Source organism: Schistocerca gregaria, chromosome 2 (genome assembly GCF_023897955.1).
Source record: "Schistocerca gregaria isolate iqSchGreg1 chromosome 2, iqSchGreg1.2, whole genome shotgun sequence".
Lineage (NCBI taxonomy): Eukaryota > Metazoa > Arthropoda > Insecta > Orthoptera > Acrididae > Schistocerca > Schistocerca gregaria.
The window spans coordinates 641,560,368-641,579,690 of NC_064921.1; the positions used below are offsets into that span (position 1 = coordinate 641,560,368).

The window sequence follows — 19,323 nt, forward strand, 5'->3', positions numbered from 1 at the left end:
GCTTAATTCATCATTGAGTAGAAAAGTATGCATTGCTCAAAAACGTTTAATCAGAATAATTGCTGGAGCCCACCCACGGTCATCCTGCAAACATCTATTTAAGGATCTAGGAATCCTCACAGTAACCTCACAGTATATATATTCACTTATGAAATTTGTTGTTAATAATCCAACCCAGTTCAAAAGTAATAGCAGTGTGCATAGCTATAACACCAGGAGAAAGGATGATCTTCACTATGCTGGGTTAAATCTCACTTTGGCACAGAAAGGGGTAAATTATGCTGCCACAAAAGTCTTTGGTCATCTACCAAACAGCATCAAAAGCCTGACAGATAATCAACCAACATTTAAAAATAAATTAAAAGAATTTCTGGATGACAACTCCTTCTACTCATTGGCTGAATTTTTAGGAAAAGGGAGGGAAAAAAAACTAACTTAAGCATTAGTGTCATGCAATATTTTGTGTAATGAAATATCTTGTACGGACATATTTCATTAACCTGACACGTTCAACGTCATTATGAAGGGTCGTATTCATGATCTATGGAACAAGTATTAATCTAATCTAATCTAATCTGATGCTTCATACAATGACATGACAGCAACTCAGCTGCTGTCACGTCTTCGTATGAAGCATCTGCACAACAATTGGAATTCACAATATCATGTTTTATGGCACTATACAGTAAGTTTGTTGATTTGAAAAAAATGTATGGGGCCTGAAGATGGCAAAATGAATTGCTGAAACTGGCTGCTTTCAGAATAAAGTAAAGTTTATTGACAATGAAAAATGAACTTGATTCACTTTAACTATGAACTCTTCCTATACTGCTCCTGTATAAACAATGAAGATAAAATCAGATTTAATAACAGATCACACAGTGACTGTTATTCCTCCATCTGTCAATGGAACACTAAGAAATCTTGATACATACATAATGCTTTATAGTGATTTGTCGAGTGCGCAGTTTTATAAACGTAGTTGCAGCTCAGCTACCTTATATTTGATTCTTAAGGAATATATTAGTTCCAACATTCAAATGTTCCAAATGTACTAACAGAATGTTAATTTCAAACCATCAGCACAAGGGGATACCCAATAAAAACAAAGTAACATTGCTGTTGGGGGAACTTGTGTAGTATGCATTTCTGCTGCTAGGCAAATAATTGCCAGTTCAGTGCCACATTTGCTCTCGATCTGGCTTGTTCTCTTCATCTGCAGTGATTGTTTTTGCAAGTGCTGTTTTGTTCTTGTTTTGTTTTTTATGATGGCAAGTTTAAGTAAGCAATGTGCAGCTATGAAATTTTGTTTTCTACTCAGTAAAAATGCTGGAACTGTTTTAATATTGAAAACGGCCTACCAAGATGACGCTATGGGAAAAACTCAAGTGTATGAGGTGTTTGATCAATTTAAAGATAGTGAAATGTCAACTGATGACAAATCTCATTCTGGGCATCCCTCAACTACTCGGATTGACAAAATATTGAAAAAATTCAAGAGACTGTGCTCACAGACTGCCGACAGACAACTGCTCAACTGACAGAGATTAGTGGGTTATTTTGGAGTTTGGTTCAGAGAATTTTAACAGATGATTTGGAAATGAAAAGGGTTGCTGACAAGTTTGCTCCTCAGGTTCTGACTGAAAATCAAAAGGAATGTCGAGTTGAAACATGTCATGCTTTGAAACAACAGCTTGAAGTAGATCCACATTTTCTGTCAAGGGTTATTATTAGTGATGAGTCATGGTTCTATGGTTATGACTCAGAAACTAAACAACAGTGAAGCCAACATAAGACATCCAAAAAAATGTTGTCAAGTTAAATCAAATGTCGAAAGAATGCTGATTTGATTTTTTTATGCCAAGGATGTAGTTCATTCAGAGTTTGTTCCCCCAAGTCAGACCATCAATCAAACCTTTTATTTGAAAACTTTAAGATGATTGCCCCCCCTACCCCCCTCCATGAACCAGGGACCTTATTGGGAGGCTTGCTTGCCTCAGTAATACAGATGGCCGTACCGTAGGTGCAACCACAATGAAGGGGTATCTGTTGAGAGGCCAGACAAACGTGTGGTTCCTGAAGAGGGGCAGCAGCCTTTTCAGTAGTTGCAGGAGCAACAGTCTGGATGATTGACTGATCTGGCCTTGTAACAATAACCAAAACGGCCTTGCTGTGCTGGTACTGCGAACGGCTGAAAGCAAGGGGAAACTACAGCCGTAATTTTTCCCGAGGGCATGCAGCTTTACTGTATGGTTAAATGATGATGGCGTCCTCTTCGGTAAAATATTCCGGAGGTAAAATAGTCTCCCATTTGGATCTCTGGGCGGGGACTACTCAAGAGGATGTCGTTACCAGGGGAGAAAAAACTGGCATTCTACGGATCGGAGCGTGGAATGTCAGATCCCTTAATTTTGGCAGGTAGGTTAGAAAATTTAAAAAGGGAAATGGATAAGTTAAAGTTAGATATAGTGGGAATTAGTGAAGTTCGGTGGCAGGAGGAACAAGACTTCTGGTCAGGTGAATACAGGGTTATAAATACAAAATCAAATAGGGGTAATGCAGGAGTAGGTTTAATAATGAATAAAAAAATACGAGTGCGGGTAAGCTACTACAAACAGCATAGTGAACGTATTATAGTGGCCAAGATAGACACGAAGTCTACGCCTACTACAGTAGTACAAGTTTATATGCCAACTAGCTCAGCAGATGATGAAGAAATTGATGAAATGTATGATGAAATAAAAGAAATTATTCAGGTAGTGAAGGGAGACGAAAATTTAATAGTCATGGGTGACTGGAATTTGAGAGTAGGAAAAGGGAGAGATGGAAACATAGTAGGTGAATATGGATTGGGGGAAAGAAATGAAAGAGGAAGCTGTCTGGTAGAATTTTGCACGGAGCATAACTTAATCATAGCCAACACTTGGTTCAAGAATCATAAAAAAAGGATGTATACATGGAAGAATCCTGGAGATACTAGAAGGTATCAGATAGATTATATAATGGTAAGACAGAGATTTAGGAACCAGGTTTTAAATTGAAAGACATTTCCAGGGGCAGATATGGACTTTGGCCACGATCTATTGGTTATGAACTGTAGATTAAAAATGAAGAAACTGAAAAAAGGTGGGAATTTAAGGAGATGGGACCTAGATAAACTGACTAAACCATAAGTTGTACAGAGTTTCAGGGAGAGAATAAGGGAACAACTGACAGGAATAGTGGACAGAAATACGGTAGAAGAAGAATGGGTAGCTCTGAGGGATGAAGTAGTGAAGGCAGCAGAGGATCAAGTAGGTAAAAAGACAAGGGCTCGTATAAATCCTTGGGTAACAGAAGAAATATTGAATTTAATTGATGAAAGGAGAAATTATAAAAAACGCATTAAATGAAGCAGGCAAAAAGAACTACATACGTCTCAAAAATGAGATCGACAGGAAGTGCAAAATGGCTGAGCAAGGATGGCTAGAGGACAAATGTAAGGATGTAGAGGCTTATCTCACTAGGGGCAAGATAGATACTGCATACAGGAAAATTAAAGAGACCTTTGAAGAAAAGAGAGCCACTTACATGTATATCAAGAGCTCAGATGGAAACCCAGTTCTGCGCAAAGAAGGGAAAGCAGAAAGGTGGAAGGAGTATATAGAGGGTCTATACATGGGCAATGTACTTGAGGACAATATTATGGAACTGGAAGAGGATGTAGATGAAGATGAAATGAGAGATACGATACTGCATGAAGAGTTTGACAGAGCACTGAAAGACCTGAGTCGAAACAAGGCCCCGAGAGTAGACAACATTCCATTGGAACTACTGACGGCCTTGGGAGAGCCAGTTCTGACAAAAATCTACCTGGAAGAGCAGTTGAATGGAATGGACAGTGTCTTGAAAGGAGGATATAAGATGAATATCAACAAAAGCAAAATGAGGATACTGGAATGTAGTCGAATTAAATCGGGTGATGCTGTCGGAATTAGATTAAGAAGTGAGACACTTAAAGTAGTAAAGGAGTTTTGCTATTTGGGGAGCAAAATAACTGATGATGGTTGAAGTAGAGAGGATATAAAATGTAGACTGGCAATGTCAAGGAAAGCGTTTCTGAAGAAGAGAAATTTGTCAGCATCGAGTATAGATTTAAGTGTCAGGAAGTCGTTTCTGAAAGTATTTGTGTCGAGTGTAGCCATGTATGGAAGTGAAACATGAACAATAAATAGTTTGGACAAGAAGAGAATAGAAGCTTTCAAAATGTGATGCTACAGAAGAATGCTGAAGATTAGATGGGTAGATCACATAACTAATGATGAGGTATTGAACAGAATTGGGGAGAAGAGGAGTTTGTGGCACAACCTGACAAGAAAAAGGGACTGATTGGTAGAACATGTTCTGAGGCATCGAGGGATCACAAATTTAGCATTGGAGGGCAGTCTGGAGGATAAAAATCGTAGAGGGAGACCAAGAGATGAATACACTAAGCAGGATGTAGGTTGCAGTAGGTACTGGGAGATGAAAAAACTTGCACAGGATAGAGCAGCATTTTGGAGAGTATTTTGAAAGGGTAAGGTTGTTTTGTAAGCAATTTTAAAACACATAGCTTTCAAAAAAATAATTCTGCTTTTTTTTCCCGGTACCCCTTTGTATACATAACTTTCTTCCAGATGCCACTTCTTTAAATTTTTCTGTTATGTATTTCTGTGCTTCTTCAAAATCAATGATTTCTGAGGTATTGCTTCAGAAAGTTGTCAGTGGGTTACAGTTCTGAATCACAGAGATTAGTTGAAAAGAATTATTTATTAATATTGTTGTTGAAGAGAATTTCTGTTCCCCTGCATGAATTTAATTTCAAATAAATATTACTCATACAAGTATCCAGTATTTTTATCATTTCTTTAGAATCAGTAAACCACTGATTCTTTAAAGAATCAAACCCCCACACACAAAACAGCTTCAAACAGCTGATTAATTTACAAATAAGTTAATGTTTCATATAACAAGGAAGGAAAAGAGTTAGGAGGTCTGTTGGAAGTCATTAAGTTCTCTCATTGTGTAACACTGGATGAATATAGTTTAGGTAATTTGCACCCCATTACAAATGAAAGCAAGCTTTTCGTACATCTCAATTGTTCAAAAAGATTTCAGGCTTGCAGCCGGCCATAGTAAACTTGATTGCACAATATTTTGGCTGGACAACTGTCAGCCATCTTCTGGTGAGCTGAACACGGACTCATCTCTATGTTTATGATGTGTCTCCTGAACTATGTGCCATATAATTATGTAAGTGTGCAGGAACATTCAGTGATATAAGTAGATATTCTCTGCAAAGTGTGTTGTGGAAAGACTTAATTCTAAAGAAATAATTAATTAAAAAGTCATGCCTTCTGTTGAAGTTTTACTGCACGCCATTTTAAGCAGAAGCTAGTTTTCCACATATTTTCACATCTGATAAATTATATCCACTGAAATACGTATTGTACAATGATATAATTTTGTTGGTACACTCAGTAGTATACAAAGATACTGTCTGCAAACCGTATTCTGATGTGAATAGTGTAGGTAGTAAGCAGTAATGAATGAAAATGCTATGTTTGATGTTGAAGTTGTACTGCATGAGCAGCAAAAATGTTGTATGTGATAAACTTTTTTCCTTTCATCGCTTATGAGTGGTGTCAGGAGGAGAAAGTTTTGTAAAGGTTTGAAATTATGTTTGAAGTTTGTTGGAAGTCTCTAAATGCTCTCATTCTCAAACACTGGTTGAATAAGGTCCAAGTATTTCTGCACAGTCAGTTACACTGCCTCAAGATAAACACAAAATTTCTAACTGTAATACTTGTCCTAGTGTGTTAAACTTTTAACATAAGATCATACCCCTTAACGAGTAGATTATGACAGCAGTTTAAATGTTTGCTAGTACTACTATCGTTCAATGTTTTTACATAAAAAAATGTTAAGATCTTGATATTTGTCAGTAAGGTATTTTAGTAAATGAATGTTCTTTGCATGTCAGTTCCACCTAGCTGGAAAGTTGAACCAAGTGACACTGAAGCAGTACTTGGGAGCAGTCTTAGAGTTGACTGTGCAGCTGATGGATCACCTGTTCCTCAAATAACATGGAGGAAGCAGTCACTAGTTGGAGAACATCCTCTCCAGGAACTACCCAAAACAGAAAATTACAGGTGACACCAGAATTGTTTAATAGTTTAGACACATAGCTTAAAAATGAAAGATGACTGGCAAAGATTCATTTCAATGTTCCCAAGAGACTCATGGGCTCATGCCTATACCTACACAGTTTGGCTTACTATTTGTCAGTTGTTTACTCTGATGTGCTCCTTCTTTTTGATTCTGTTCACATAAGTTTATAATGCTACTACCGCAGATTTATCAGACATGAAAGTTGATGAATATCCTGATTTGCTCATAAAAAATCTGAAAGATACATAAAAAGGAAATATTAGTCATCCAAGGTCTACGTCTACATCTAAATCTTCAACATTACTCTGCAATTCACAATTAGTGCCTGGCAGAGGGTTCGTCAAACCACCATAATGATATTTCTCAATGGTTCCATTCTCGGACAGGGTTGGGGAATAAGAACACTTACATCTTTCTCTGTGAGCTCTGATTTCTCTTATTTTATGATTATGATCATTTCTCTCTGTCAATGCTGTATTTCACCTGTGGTAGGCAAAAAGAAATGTCCTGATCCCATTTTGCACAGAAACACACTCTATGAGAAAATTTTTCATCAAACTTATTGAAACTGGTCACCGCACATGTCATCTGTAAAATTAGCATACAAAGCAAATACATTAGCAAAATGCATCTGGGATAACAAAAGGTTGAAAATTCCCATGCCTGCCAACTGGGTTCCTGGAAAGAACTAGAATGATGAAAACTTGCAATGGAAACATTTTTAGGTTTGATAAACTGGACATACACTTGGTGAAATTATTGGTCTTTATTGTGTTCTTGTATTGCTGCGAAGACCAGGCTAATGATAAGAACTGAATTGATGTCTTCAGGATGTGGTATTGGCAGATGATGTTACGTGTACCATGGACAGAAAGGACGAATTCTTCTATTACAAAAGAACTTAGCATCTCAAGAGATTTATCTTCCCATGTCAGCCAAAGATACCACCATTTCCTTAGACACATTTTGAAAAGAGAAGGAGATAAATTGAAAAACACTATCTTGCAAGGCAAAATCTAAGGCAGAAGACTACAAGGAAGAACAGCAAGTAGATGGTTGGATCAAACAAAGATTATCAGCCTACCTCTTCATATTATATTAAGAAGAGTTGAAGATCACTGTGGCTGGACTTACCTAATGAAACATTAAGTTACTTAAAAATTAATGAAGTAATGAGATCATGAGTCTCAGCAAAGAGTTAACTTGTTAATGGTGATTATGTATTACAAACAGCCACTAACAAGAGCTAATAATTCAAATGTAGAACAAGACAATTTGCAGATTGAAAACAGTAGCAATTTTAACAAAAAGATAGTAATAGCAATCATTACATTACAAGAAAAAACTTCAAAATGAATGACAAGTTTCACCGTTTCTACTTTACAGTCCCATAAAAATTGCATACACAGTTATAAGCATAGTCCATATGAATTCAGGCAGTCTAGGAAAAAGTCTTACCTTCATAGTCTGGGATGTTATTGAATTTAGCATATGTTTTTCTCCAAAAAAAAATTTTTCCTCTGAGGTACAGCCCTCCAAAGATGACACTGCGCATACCATTTTAAAGATGCAAATTTTGGAAAAATTTTTAAGATGCTGTATCTTTGGAACAGCTCTAAATATTTTGTTGGGTTTTTTATTTGGAAGATAGTTGCTTTATGATTACAAAGAAATCCTCCATTTGGACTTTCCTAACACAGCTGTATTTGGTCTGGAAAGATAGTGTTTTGTAGGATGGTGCTTCAGCAGGCCTCCTACACCATCACAATGCCCTTTCCCATAACCAGTAGCACTGTATACCCAGTCAGTTGACACAAGCAACTTAATCAATTCAAACAGATGGTAACAATTTTTAAAATGACTAGGAACACCATCAGTAATAGTGATGATCTTCTCTGCCCCTGTTTGCAGTTGAAGAATTTGGCACATTTGTAGCAAATCATGTGCTGAGTCATGTCCTGTGTCATCCATCACTTATAACTGCAACACTTGTGGTCTTGTTTCAGAAATATGTCACTCCTGTAAAAATTGTCATGGTCAGTACTCCAATGATACCCTTGCACTTCTTGTTAGAGAATTACTGCAGAGAATTACAGACCAGTTCTTAGCCTGTACACACCCTTTCACTTCTGCACTGTGTTGTTGTTGCAATTTCTTCAGATGCTGTGATTCAGAATGCTCAGGATTTTATGAGAGTTGTGAAATCTTAAACATCCACAGCCCTCATTCTTTTGTCCCGAGTGGAAATCAAAGACTTCTATGAGCAGGATTAAAAAAATAAAATAAAAAATAAAAAAATGCAAAAGTGTTGCCAGTGCAGGATTTTGTGCATGATCTGACCTCTAGATTATATTCTATAAATGTTAAATGGAATTCATGTCAGGTGATCTGGACGGCCCAATCATTCGCTCGAACTGTCCATAATGTTTGTCAAATCAATCACGAACAGTTATGGTCTGGTGACACGGCACATTGTCACTCATAAAAAGTGCATCATTGAATGGCTGCAATTGGTCTCCATGTAGTTGAACATGAGCATTTCCAGCCAATCATTGGTTCACCTGGACCTGGTTCACCTGGACCAGCCTATTCATATAAACGTAGGTCACACCATTACGGAGCCACACCAACATGCAGTGTTGGCAACTTTGGTTCATGGCTTCATGAGGCCTAAGCCACACTTGAAACATACCATCAGTTCTCACCAACTGAAACTAGGATTCATCTGATGAGGTCATGGTTTTCCAGTCATCTAGGGTGCAACTGATAAGGTCACGAGCCCAAGAGAGGTGCTATCATGCTGTTAGAAAAGGTACTCACGTCAATCGCCTGCTGCCATAGCCCATTAAAGCCAAATTTAACTGCACTGTCCTAATGGATATGTTTGTCATACATGCCACGTCGAGTACTGCAGCTATTTCATACAGTGTTGCTTGTCTGTTAGCACTGACAACTCTACACCAATAACACTACTGTAGGTTGTTAAGTGGAGACCATCAGCCACTGGATAGTCTTTAGTGAGAGGTAATTACTGAAATTTGGCATTCTCAGCTCACTCTTTGAATACTGAATTGCCTAACAATTTCTGGAATACAATATGTCACACATCCAGCTCCAGCTACCATTCCATGTTCAAAGTCTGTTGATTCCTGTCATGTGGCAATGATCATGTCAGAAACCTTTCCGCATGAATCACTTGAGTACAAATGACAGCTAAACGAATACACTGCTCTTTTATATCTTGTATATGTGATACTACCTCCATCTGTATATGTGCATACCATTATCCCATGACTTTTGTCATCTCAGTATATATTACAGTATGAGGACATTCTGTACGATTAAATAATGTACACCAAATCATGGCAAAATGGTAATTTGCAGAAATATTTAGCCCATAGGAAACCAAGAAAATTTTTCCTAGCTACTTAAAAAATATATAGCATGAGATTCATTGGGATACACCACACAAGATTCTAACTGCTCTTTTCTGTGCAGTTAAGACTTTCCTTATAAATCATGTGCAACTACAGAACATTGGGCCATAATACATTATTGGATGAAAATTCTGAGGCCAAGTTCTCTATGTTTAAAGATGTTCATTACTCTTAGATGTGCCATTATCATACTGTAGAGTATTCCCTGAGGCTATAGGATTATATATGGATGGTGTTACAATATTATGGCTGACAACTATTCAGTCATTTTCTGGTGAGTGTTTCACGCAGGAAATTTTTAGTGCGTGTCAGTAAGTTTACACCAAAAACTGGTGCAGAGACAGATGTGCACAACTGGCCACTGCATGAATCCCTCTGTCAAGTTTAGTGCCCTCTGTCAAGTACTGGTGTGTATGAGGCCACAGGTGCATGCATGAACTGATATTGCATGCATAGCCCATTCAAAACTGAACACATGTAGTTAAAAATCAGTGGCCAAAATTTTAAAATTAATTATCATCAAGTATATATATTTTTTTTCTTTCATCTGCATCTACATCTACATTTATACTCTGCAAGCCACCCAAGGGTGTGTGGCGGAGGGCACTTTATGTGCCACTGTCATTACCTCCCTTTCCTGTTCCAGTCGCGTAGGGTTCACGGGAAGAACGACTGTCTGAAAGCCTCTGTGCGCGGTCTAATCTTTCTAATTTTACATTCGTGATCTCCTCGGGAGGTATAAGTAGGGGGAAGCAATACATTCGATACCTCATCCAGAAACGCACCCTCTCAAAACCTGGCGAGCAAGCTACACCGCGATGCAGAGCGCCTCTCTTGCAGAGTCTGCCACTTGAGTTTGTTAAACAACTTCGTAACGCTATCACGGTTACCAAATAACCCTGTGATGAAACGCGCCGCTCTTCTTTGGATCTTCTCTATCTCCTCTCTCAACCTGACCAGGTACGGATCCCACACTGATGAGCAATAATCAAGTATAGGTCGAATGAGTGTTTTATAACCCACCTCCTTTGTTGATGGACTACATTTTATAAGGACTCTCCCAATGAATGTCAACCTGGCACCCGCCTTACCAACAATTAATTTTCTATGATCATTCCACTTCAAATCGTTCCGCACGCATACTCCCAGATATTTTACAGAAGTAACTGCTACCAGTTTTTGTTCCACTATCATATAACCATACAATAAAGGATCCTTCTTTCTATGTATTCGCAATACATTACATTTGTCTGTGTTAAGAGTGAGTTGCCACTCCCTGCACCAAGTGCCTATCTGCTGCAGATCTTCCTGCATTTTGCTACAATTTTCTAATGCTGCAACTTCTCTGTATACTACAGCATCATCAGCGAAAAGCCGCATGGAACTTCCGACACTATCTACTAGGTCATTTATATATATTGTGAAAAGCAATGGTCCCATAACACTCCCCTGAGGCACGCCAGAGGTTACTTTAACGTCTTTCTGGAGATATTAAAGAAAGCACCACGTCCCAAGCCTTACCAGGTTTTTCCACAGGTTCTTTAATAATAGAATCCTAGAACCAATGATTTTATCTTGGAACTCTTCCATTTTGGTCTGTGTTTGCATAGAAAACAGTAATATCAGAAAATTGAGTCAGCCGTCATGCAATACACCTTGTTATCCAGTTATTTATTTATAAAGAAATAAACAAATAACAAGGTGTTTTGCATCAAGGGGAACTCAATTTTCTGATATTACAGAAGCCCAGAAAAATTTCATCATAGCCAAGATATTTTATGGAAGATTTTGAGGAGAGGACACTCAGTTTGGCATGACGTAAATTGGAAATCTTTTGTCACATGTATATAATATAATACTTTTGCAGTGTGGCCTCACAATGAAGAAGAGCTGTCACAGTTTTTACATCATCTAAATGCAGTTCGCAACACTATCTAATGTATGGTGGAAATAGAAAATGGTGGCTGTGTGCAGTTTCTATACCTCTTAGTTATTTGGAAAGTAGATTATTAATTAAGACATTTTGTTTACTATAAGCCCACAAATACAGACTATATTTGCACATTTCTAGCTGTCACCAACCTTCACAAACTATAGAAATCCTTTGAACATTGTTGCAAGCACATGTTATGTCTGATAAAATAATTTGTAATGTAAGTACAACCTGTGTTCAAAGTTAATTGATATTCTGTAAATCAGATGGCACAGTTTTAACATGGAAGAAACATGACCACCAGAAGATGAAGAGGAGTAGAAACTGTTCATGTCCAGGACATTCCTATCATTCTTTGATATTAGGCAGAATCTTAAAGAAACTTTACATTACATAATTCATCCAGGCACCTACGAAGACTTGTGCTCTTCTTTACTTTGTGAAAGATGATTTAGTTTTGCACACAGCTGAAATCTACAGAATACTGTCAGTATAGAAAGGCTTATATTGGTCAGATCACATGCAGAGTACACAAAAGGTGTGTGGAACATGATTGCGACCCTCACCTTTCACAGCCTAGTAAGTCTGCAATAGCTGTGAATGAGAACTGTATCTCCATAAGACAGTCTATCGATTATTCTGCCACAGAAATATTGGTCACAATGAAATACTCCTAGGTTTCAATTATTAAGGAACCTGTCAAATATGTGCAAATAAATCACTATGGGTGCAATAATTAATTTTAAAATTCTGACCAATGAATTTTAACTCTGTGGGCACACAATTCAACAGAATGTGAGTTACTGTTATAAATGCATCTGCACACCTGAAAGGCTCAAATGGCTGTCAGCTGAAATATCATAGTAAAATGTCAACATCATCCACCTGCAATCTCAAAATCTCAAGCTGTCAAAACTTCAACAATCACATTTTGTACATCTCTTTCAAGATTTCCTTTGTGGTGAAATCTACCTAGTTTCATATTATTTTTTAGTGAACACACCCTCTCAGTCCGGAACCGCACGACTGCTACGGTCGCAGGTTCGAATCCTGCCTCGGGCATGGATATGTGTGATGTCCTTAGGTTAGTTAGGTTTAAGTAGTTCTAAGTTCTAGGGGACTGATGACCACAGATGTTGAGTCCCATAGTGCTCAGAGCAATTTGAACCATTTTGAACGCACCCTGAGTAAACGTTTGATTTTAGTGACTTACAAAGTTTCAGTTAAGTAGTTACTTGGAAATGAAAAACAAATCATACACAATTATTCACCATACAAAAGATGGAGCCATATTATTGACATATAGCAAAGACACTGCAGATGATATGGATCCGATGATGTTCCCCGTGTGCTGGAATTACATTCTTAATAAGATTTTCTGTTTAAATGATGGCTAAATACTTATTGTTGTGGTCTTTAGTCCTGAGACTGGTTTGATGCAGCTCTCCATGCTAATCTATCCTGTACAAGCTCCTTCATCTCCCAGTACCTACTGCAACCTACATCCTTCTCAATCTGCTTAGTGTATTCATCTCTTGGTCTCCCTCTACGATTTTTACCTTCCACGCTGCCCTCCAATGCTAAATTTGTGATCCCTTGATGCCTCAGGACATGTCCTACCAACTGATCCCTTCTTCTAGTCAAGTTGTGCCAGAAACTTCTCTTCTCCCCAATCCTATTCAATAGCTCCTCATTAGTTACGTGATCTACCCACCTAATCTTCAACATTCTTCTGTAGCACCACATTTCGAAAGTTACTATTCTCTTCTTGTCCAAACTATTTATTGTCCATGTTTCACTTCCATACATGGCTACACTCCATACAAATACTTTCAGGAACGACTTCCTGACATTTAAATCTCTACTCTATGTTAACAAATTTATCTTCTTCAGAAACGCTTTCCTTACCATTGCCAGTCTGCATTTTATATCCTCTCTACTTTGACCATCATCAGTTATTTTGCTCCCCAAATAGCAAAACTCCTTTACTACTTTAAGTGTCTCATTTCCTAATCTAATTCTCTCAGCATCACCCGACTTCATTCGACTACATTCCATTATCCTCGTTTTGCTTTTGTTGATGTTCATCTTACACCCTCCTTTCAAGACATGGCTAAATACTACTGTCAGGTAATGATAATGAATAAGATAATGTGCACAAATTGAAGTCAGTCTATCTTTTCCACAGTAATGTTGTATATTATTCATAGACAGTAAAATGTTAAATTTCGCATTTTCAGCTCATCCTCCATGTTGCCTGGCATGCTCTAGTTGTTCCTGCAGCTAGTATGGTCTTCCATTCACAAATACATGCCTGGTTAATAAAAAAGGAATATTCTGAAATAACAATATTATGAAAAGACAGATTGCTACTCTAGAAACAGTGGAGATACGAAGTCATAAGCAGGCACAACAAAAAGTCTGCTAAACAACTAATCTTACAGCCACAAAGCATTCTTCAGGAGTGGACAATATGCACACACACACATTTGCGCAACAACTCACACACACATGATCAATGCTTCCTCCCTTCACACTAACATCCCTAATTCCCATGACCTTACTGCTATTGAACATTACCTTTCCCAATGCCCAACAGATTCCAACCTTCCTAGTCACCATGAGCAATTAAATCCTCATCCACAGTTACTTTTCCTTTGAAGGCATTACCTACGAATGAATCTGGGGTATGACTATGGGCACCCATATGACACCGTCCTATGCCAACCTATTCAATGGCCATCTAGAGGAATCCTTCCTAAGCACCCAGACCCCTAAACCCCTCACCTGGTTCTGCTTCATTGATGACATCTTTGTGATCTGGATCAAGGGTGAAGACATTCTATCAACATTCCTCCAGAACCTCAACACCTTTTCCCCATTTGTTTAAAGCACCACATTTTTATTCTGGCAGAAAGATGGTAACTCTCATTCTCCATACTTTCTTTTTTTAATTACATGACTGGCAACTCACATGTGTCATTATTATGTTTCCATAAAATGATGTGACACATGAAAATATAGTAAGACAATATTTGAAAATTGTAATTATACATCTAATATAATCACTTCTATTATGCATTTAAATAAAATGAAATAATAAAATGTGTAAGATTCTTCAAAATATAACCTTTAAAAAGCTCAATGTATATATGAATAAGTATATTTATATACTATATAGATTGACTTTACATACCTGTAAGAGTAGAATTGCTTACCTTCACTGACAAATCTTTACTTCCTCAAAGCACAATATAAAATTGAAGCACTATGTGACAGAAATCTCAAGTCTGTCAAGCTGGTCATGTAAAACAGCAGGATATAACCTAATACAAATTCAGTCCAACAGGCCACATCACCATGTAGATAGTTTGCTAGGTAAGTTATTGGTACAATTTGAAAGGTGGTCAATTTATAAGACTCTCTCCTACATGGTTCCCTTCACAGTGAGCCCTACTGACTTATTGCCTTTAATCATCTGTTTACTACCCTATGATTGAACAGTTTTCCTATATCAGATCTAAGAAGCATTAATTTTTAATTTTAAACTAATGTATTAGTTGTAGTTTGAACACAGTTCACATGTAAGTGTAAGACCAACTGTCAACACATCTTGTATTTGTAATAACCAATTACAAACATTTCACTGATAAATATATATATTTTACACAGAAAAAAACTGCATGTAAATAGGGTACTTTTATCTCATTACCTTATAAACTGATTCTTAATTTCACTGTACTATTTGTAGTTCTTTAAATGCTGAGTCACAAGTTACAGAAGTCTTTTATTGTTGTTGCAGAATTTTTGAAAATGGAAGCATGTGGATACAGAATGTGATTCAAGAAAACAAAGGTTACTACATCTGTGAAGCTATCAATGGTGTAGGAAACAATCTGAGTAAGACAATTCACATTGTTGTGCATGGTTAGTATCCTGAGTTAGGTTAGTAATGTACATTAATATTATATAAATTCAATTTTTCTGTGTTATTTAAAGATGACAATCCTCTATATTCTGTTTCAGTGCCAGCAAGAATTTCTAGAACATTTCAGAATGTAACGGTTAAAAAAGGTGAAACAGCCATTTTGGACTGTGTTGTAGAGGGAGATAAACCAATTAAAATAAACTGGCTGCTTGGTAATCATTCATCTGTCCTAAACTTTCACTCTAAAGTGGACATCACTGAAGAAACCATGGACTTCAAAATTCATTCAAAGATGACACTAAAAAATGCATTACGAAGTGATTCATCTTGTTTTGTGTGCAATGCTACTAACAAATATGGAAGTGATCATTCAGAGTTCTACTTAATAGTGCAAGAAATACCAGATCCACCAGCCAAAGTTCATTTGACAGATTTTTATAGTCGTTCAGTCAATATTACTTGGAAAGCTTCATACAATGGAAACAGTCCAATAAGAACTTACATCATCCAGATCAAGAACTCTTCAGGTGAGGCAATTTTAGAAAATGATATCATATACAGATAAAGTACTAAATTAAAATACTAATATGCTAATGATTCCATCTCATAGCTTCTACAAAAATATATTTAAGTGATACACATATCCCAAAACAATTAAAACACATGGCAGAACCTGGCAATGGAAACTCTGGGTAATAGGTAAAATGCGAATAATTTAAGGAGTGAAGGTAACAACTCACTAAATGGTAGAGGCGTTTAGTCACTGAAAGAGACAACAACAAGACTGAAAATTTTGTGAGTGCATACACACACACACACACACACACACACACACACACACACACACACCTGTATGCTTGCACTGCTGTACTAGACAATTAACAGGATGATAAATAAGAAGTTTACAAACAGCACACAATAAATGAGAAACTTATTTTTTTCCTTAAAATATTCTCAACAATGTAAATCCAGTTTTCCTTTACAACATATGAGAGACAATTACAGTGGAAGCTGAGAGAAAGTGTGGCTAACATCTTGTGCCAGGAAGAGAGATATCCATGTACTGCATGGGACTTAATCAACAAGCATTAATCGACACTTAACAAGGTGCTAGAAGAAATACTGCAAAATTCTTCATTCTGTCACCAATAAAGCAAAACAATAGTTGCAAGGCAGATGATAATAGATCCATATCATTGACCACCAAATTCCATGAATAACTGCTAACAACAGCACAAAATGCAGTGGCAAAAATAGGACCACAAAAAGGATATCTATGTTTAAATATACATTCATATTCTGCAAACAATTGTGAATGGCATGACAGATGATACTTTTCAATGTTTCATGTCTTGTGATTTCTTTCTGCTCTACACACATTTAGAACACAAGAAGAATGAGTACTCCAATGCTATTGTGTCCACTGTAATTTGTCTAATTTTGTATTTCCCCAGCATCCTACAACAAAACCATCTACCACCTTCTTTACTTGCAACTGAATGTATGGGATCATTCCATTTCATATTTTCACAAACTGGCACATTTAGGTTTTTGCATGAGTTGATTGACTCCAGTTATCTGACTTATTGATACTGCAATCATATGATACTATGATTTTACATTTTGTGAAACAGGCAATTTTATATATGGTCAGAAAAGAAGTCAGAGCATCAAAAAATAATCAAGGTAGAGTAATTTTGGGAGTACATTTGTCTTTGTAACATAATTAAGCGATTAACATTGACATGCTTACAAGCGTGCATTTCATTGTACAGATGTTAGATGTCAGTTTGTATGTTGCACTTGACTGGGCAATACAGAAACTGTTAATGCTGGTTCTGGATAATGCTGGTGTTGTCATCTTATGATGTCCTGTAAGTGCTCAATTGGAGTCAGATCTGGTGTTCAAACAGGCCATGCAACATAAGGACACACTGTAGAGCATGTTTGGTTCAACAGCAGTACATGGGCTAACATTAATCTGTTGGAAAACACCCCCTGAAATGTTGTTCATAATGGCAGCACAACAGGTTGAATCACCACATTGACATACAATTTTGCAGTCAGGATGCATGGGATAACCACGAGAGTGCTCCTGCTGTCATACGAAATTGTACTCCATACCGTAACTCCAGGTATATATTTAGGAAGTCTAGAATGCAGGCAGGTTGGTTGCAGGCCCTCAGCTGGACTCCATCAAACCAACAGACAGTCATCACTGGCTCCGAGGCTGAAACAGCTTCCATCAGAAAACACAACAGACCTCCATGCTGCCCTCCAATGACCTCTCACTTGACAGCACTGTAGTTACAAATGGCAGTGGTTTAGGTCCAGTGGAATGCACACTACAGGGCATCTGGCTCAGAGTGGCCTTTAAAGTAACCAATTTGTGGCAATTCGTTGTGTCACTGTGGTGCCAACTGCTGCTCAAATTGCGGCTGCAGATGGAGTATGATGCACCAAAACCATACATCAAAGATGATAGTCTTCCTTTTCGGATGTGCCACTTGGCTAGCAGGAGTCCAGTTTCTTGTGACCTTACATTATTGTGACCACTGTTGCCAGCAATCGGGCACAGTGGCTACATTCCTGCCAAGTGTTTCTGCAATATCATAGAAGGAAGCCCTATTAGATGATCTTATTCAAACTAAGTGATGCCTGATAATGATGTCTTCATTGCCTTAAAAGCATCCATGGCTAAAATCAACTCATCACATCCAATCTTAGAGGTAACTAACATTCATGATTGTTACAGAGTGTATTTAAAGCAAACCTGGTTTGCATCCTCATAGTGGCACTACCAGAGCCACTCTTACATGGCTAGCATGAAATCTGAATAGATATCATCTTTCATATGTAGAAATGCATCTACCAACTTTTATTCATATCACACAACTCCTTCTTGGTGTTGTGATTCTTTTCCTTCAGAGTATTTTTGAACAATTAAAGGAAGTTGCATATTTTTTGCCACTTTGTAAAACTATGGTCATCTGACTGTATACTTGTACAGCTTTTTGTTGTCGTACTTCATTAAAAATAACTCCATCATCAGCAGAAAGTTTAAGGTTGCTGACAATATTGTCTGCCAGGTCATTACCATACAACAAGAATAGGAAAGATCTCATCTCATCTCATCTCATTTCCCTGAGGCAAGCCTGTGGGTAGATTTCCTTGATGCCTCTCCTTCAAAGCTCGCATGCTGCATCCTTGCTACCAAGAGATACTGAATCCACACTCAAATTTTGTGATACCCCATATAATCACACACTTATTAATAATTTTTGGAGTCATACAGAGTCAAAATATTTTTGTATGTCAAGAAATACTCCATTCACTTGTCTGCCTTTATCCATGACTTTCAGGCTATCACGTGAGAAAAGTATAAGTTGGGTTTAGTATACTCAATGTTTTCAAAATCAATATTGTTTGGCATGAATTGGAGCATCCTGTTGTGTCACTAACACGAATATCTATATTACTTATCTTTGCAGTTGTGCTTCAATTAAATTGGAGAAATACTCATGGATCTCCCATTATAAACAAAATATCTAAAAACAGAGTTCAGCATATCTGCATTTACTTTTCTACCCTTAATTTTGGTTTCTGCATCATCTATATGTGTATACTAACTTTGATGCCACTGGTAGACTTTACAAATAAACAGAATTTTTTCATTTAGCATATCTCTATGAATAGACATATTCTTTCTTTTACAGCTATTTTGCAGTATTTGCGGTTTCTGTACAGTGACAGTATCTCTCAGAGAATCCCTCCGACCATGAACTGTTCTGCTAATTACACATCTATCCAGTGCTTTGTCAATTATTTTCTAAACT

At 37.3% G+C, this 19,323-nt stretch overlaps 1 protein-coding gene across 1 annotated transcript in view; it reads left to right on the forward strand.

Moving 5' to 3' along the window:
* Positions 1-19,323, forward strand: part of LOC126335913 (Down syndrome cell adhesion molecule-like protein Dscam2) — a 217,596-nt gene that overhangs the window by 46,115 nt on the left and 152,158 nt on the right. The window contains exons 6-8 of the mRNA XM_049999387.1: positions 6,002-6,170; positions 15,362-15,486; positions 15,586-16,014. Of these exons, the coding sequence (XP_049855344.1) occupies positions 6,002-6,170; positions 15,362-15,486; positions 15,586-16,014 (723 nt within the window). The remainder of the gene's footprint in view (positions 1-6,001; positions 6,171-15,361; positions 15,487-15,585; positions 16,015-19,323) is intronic.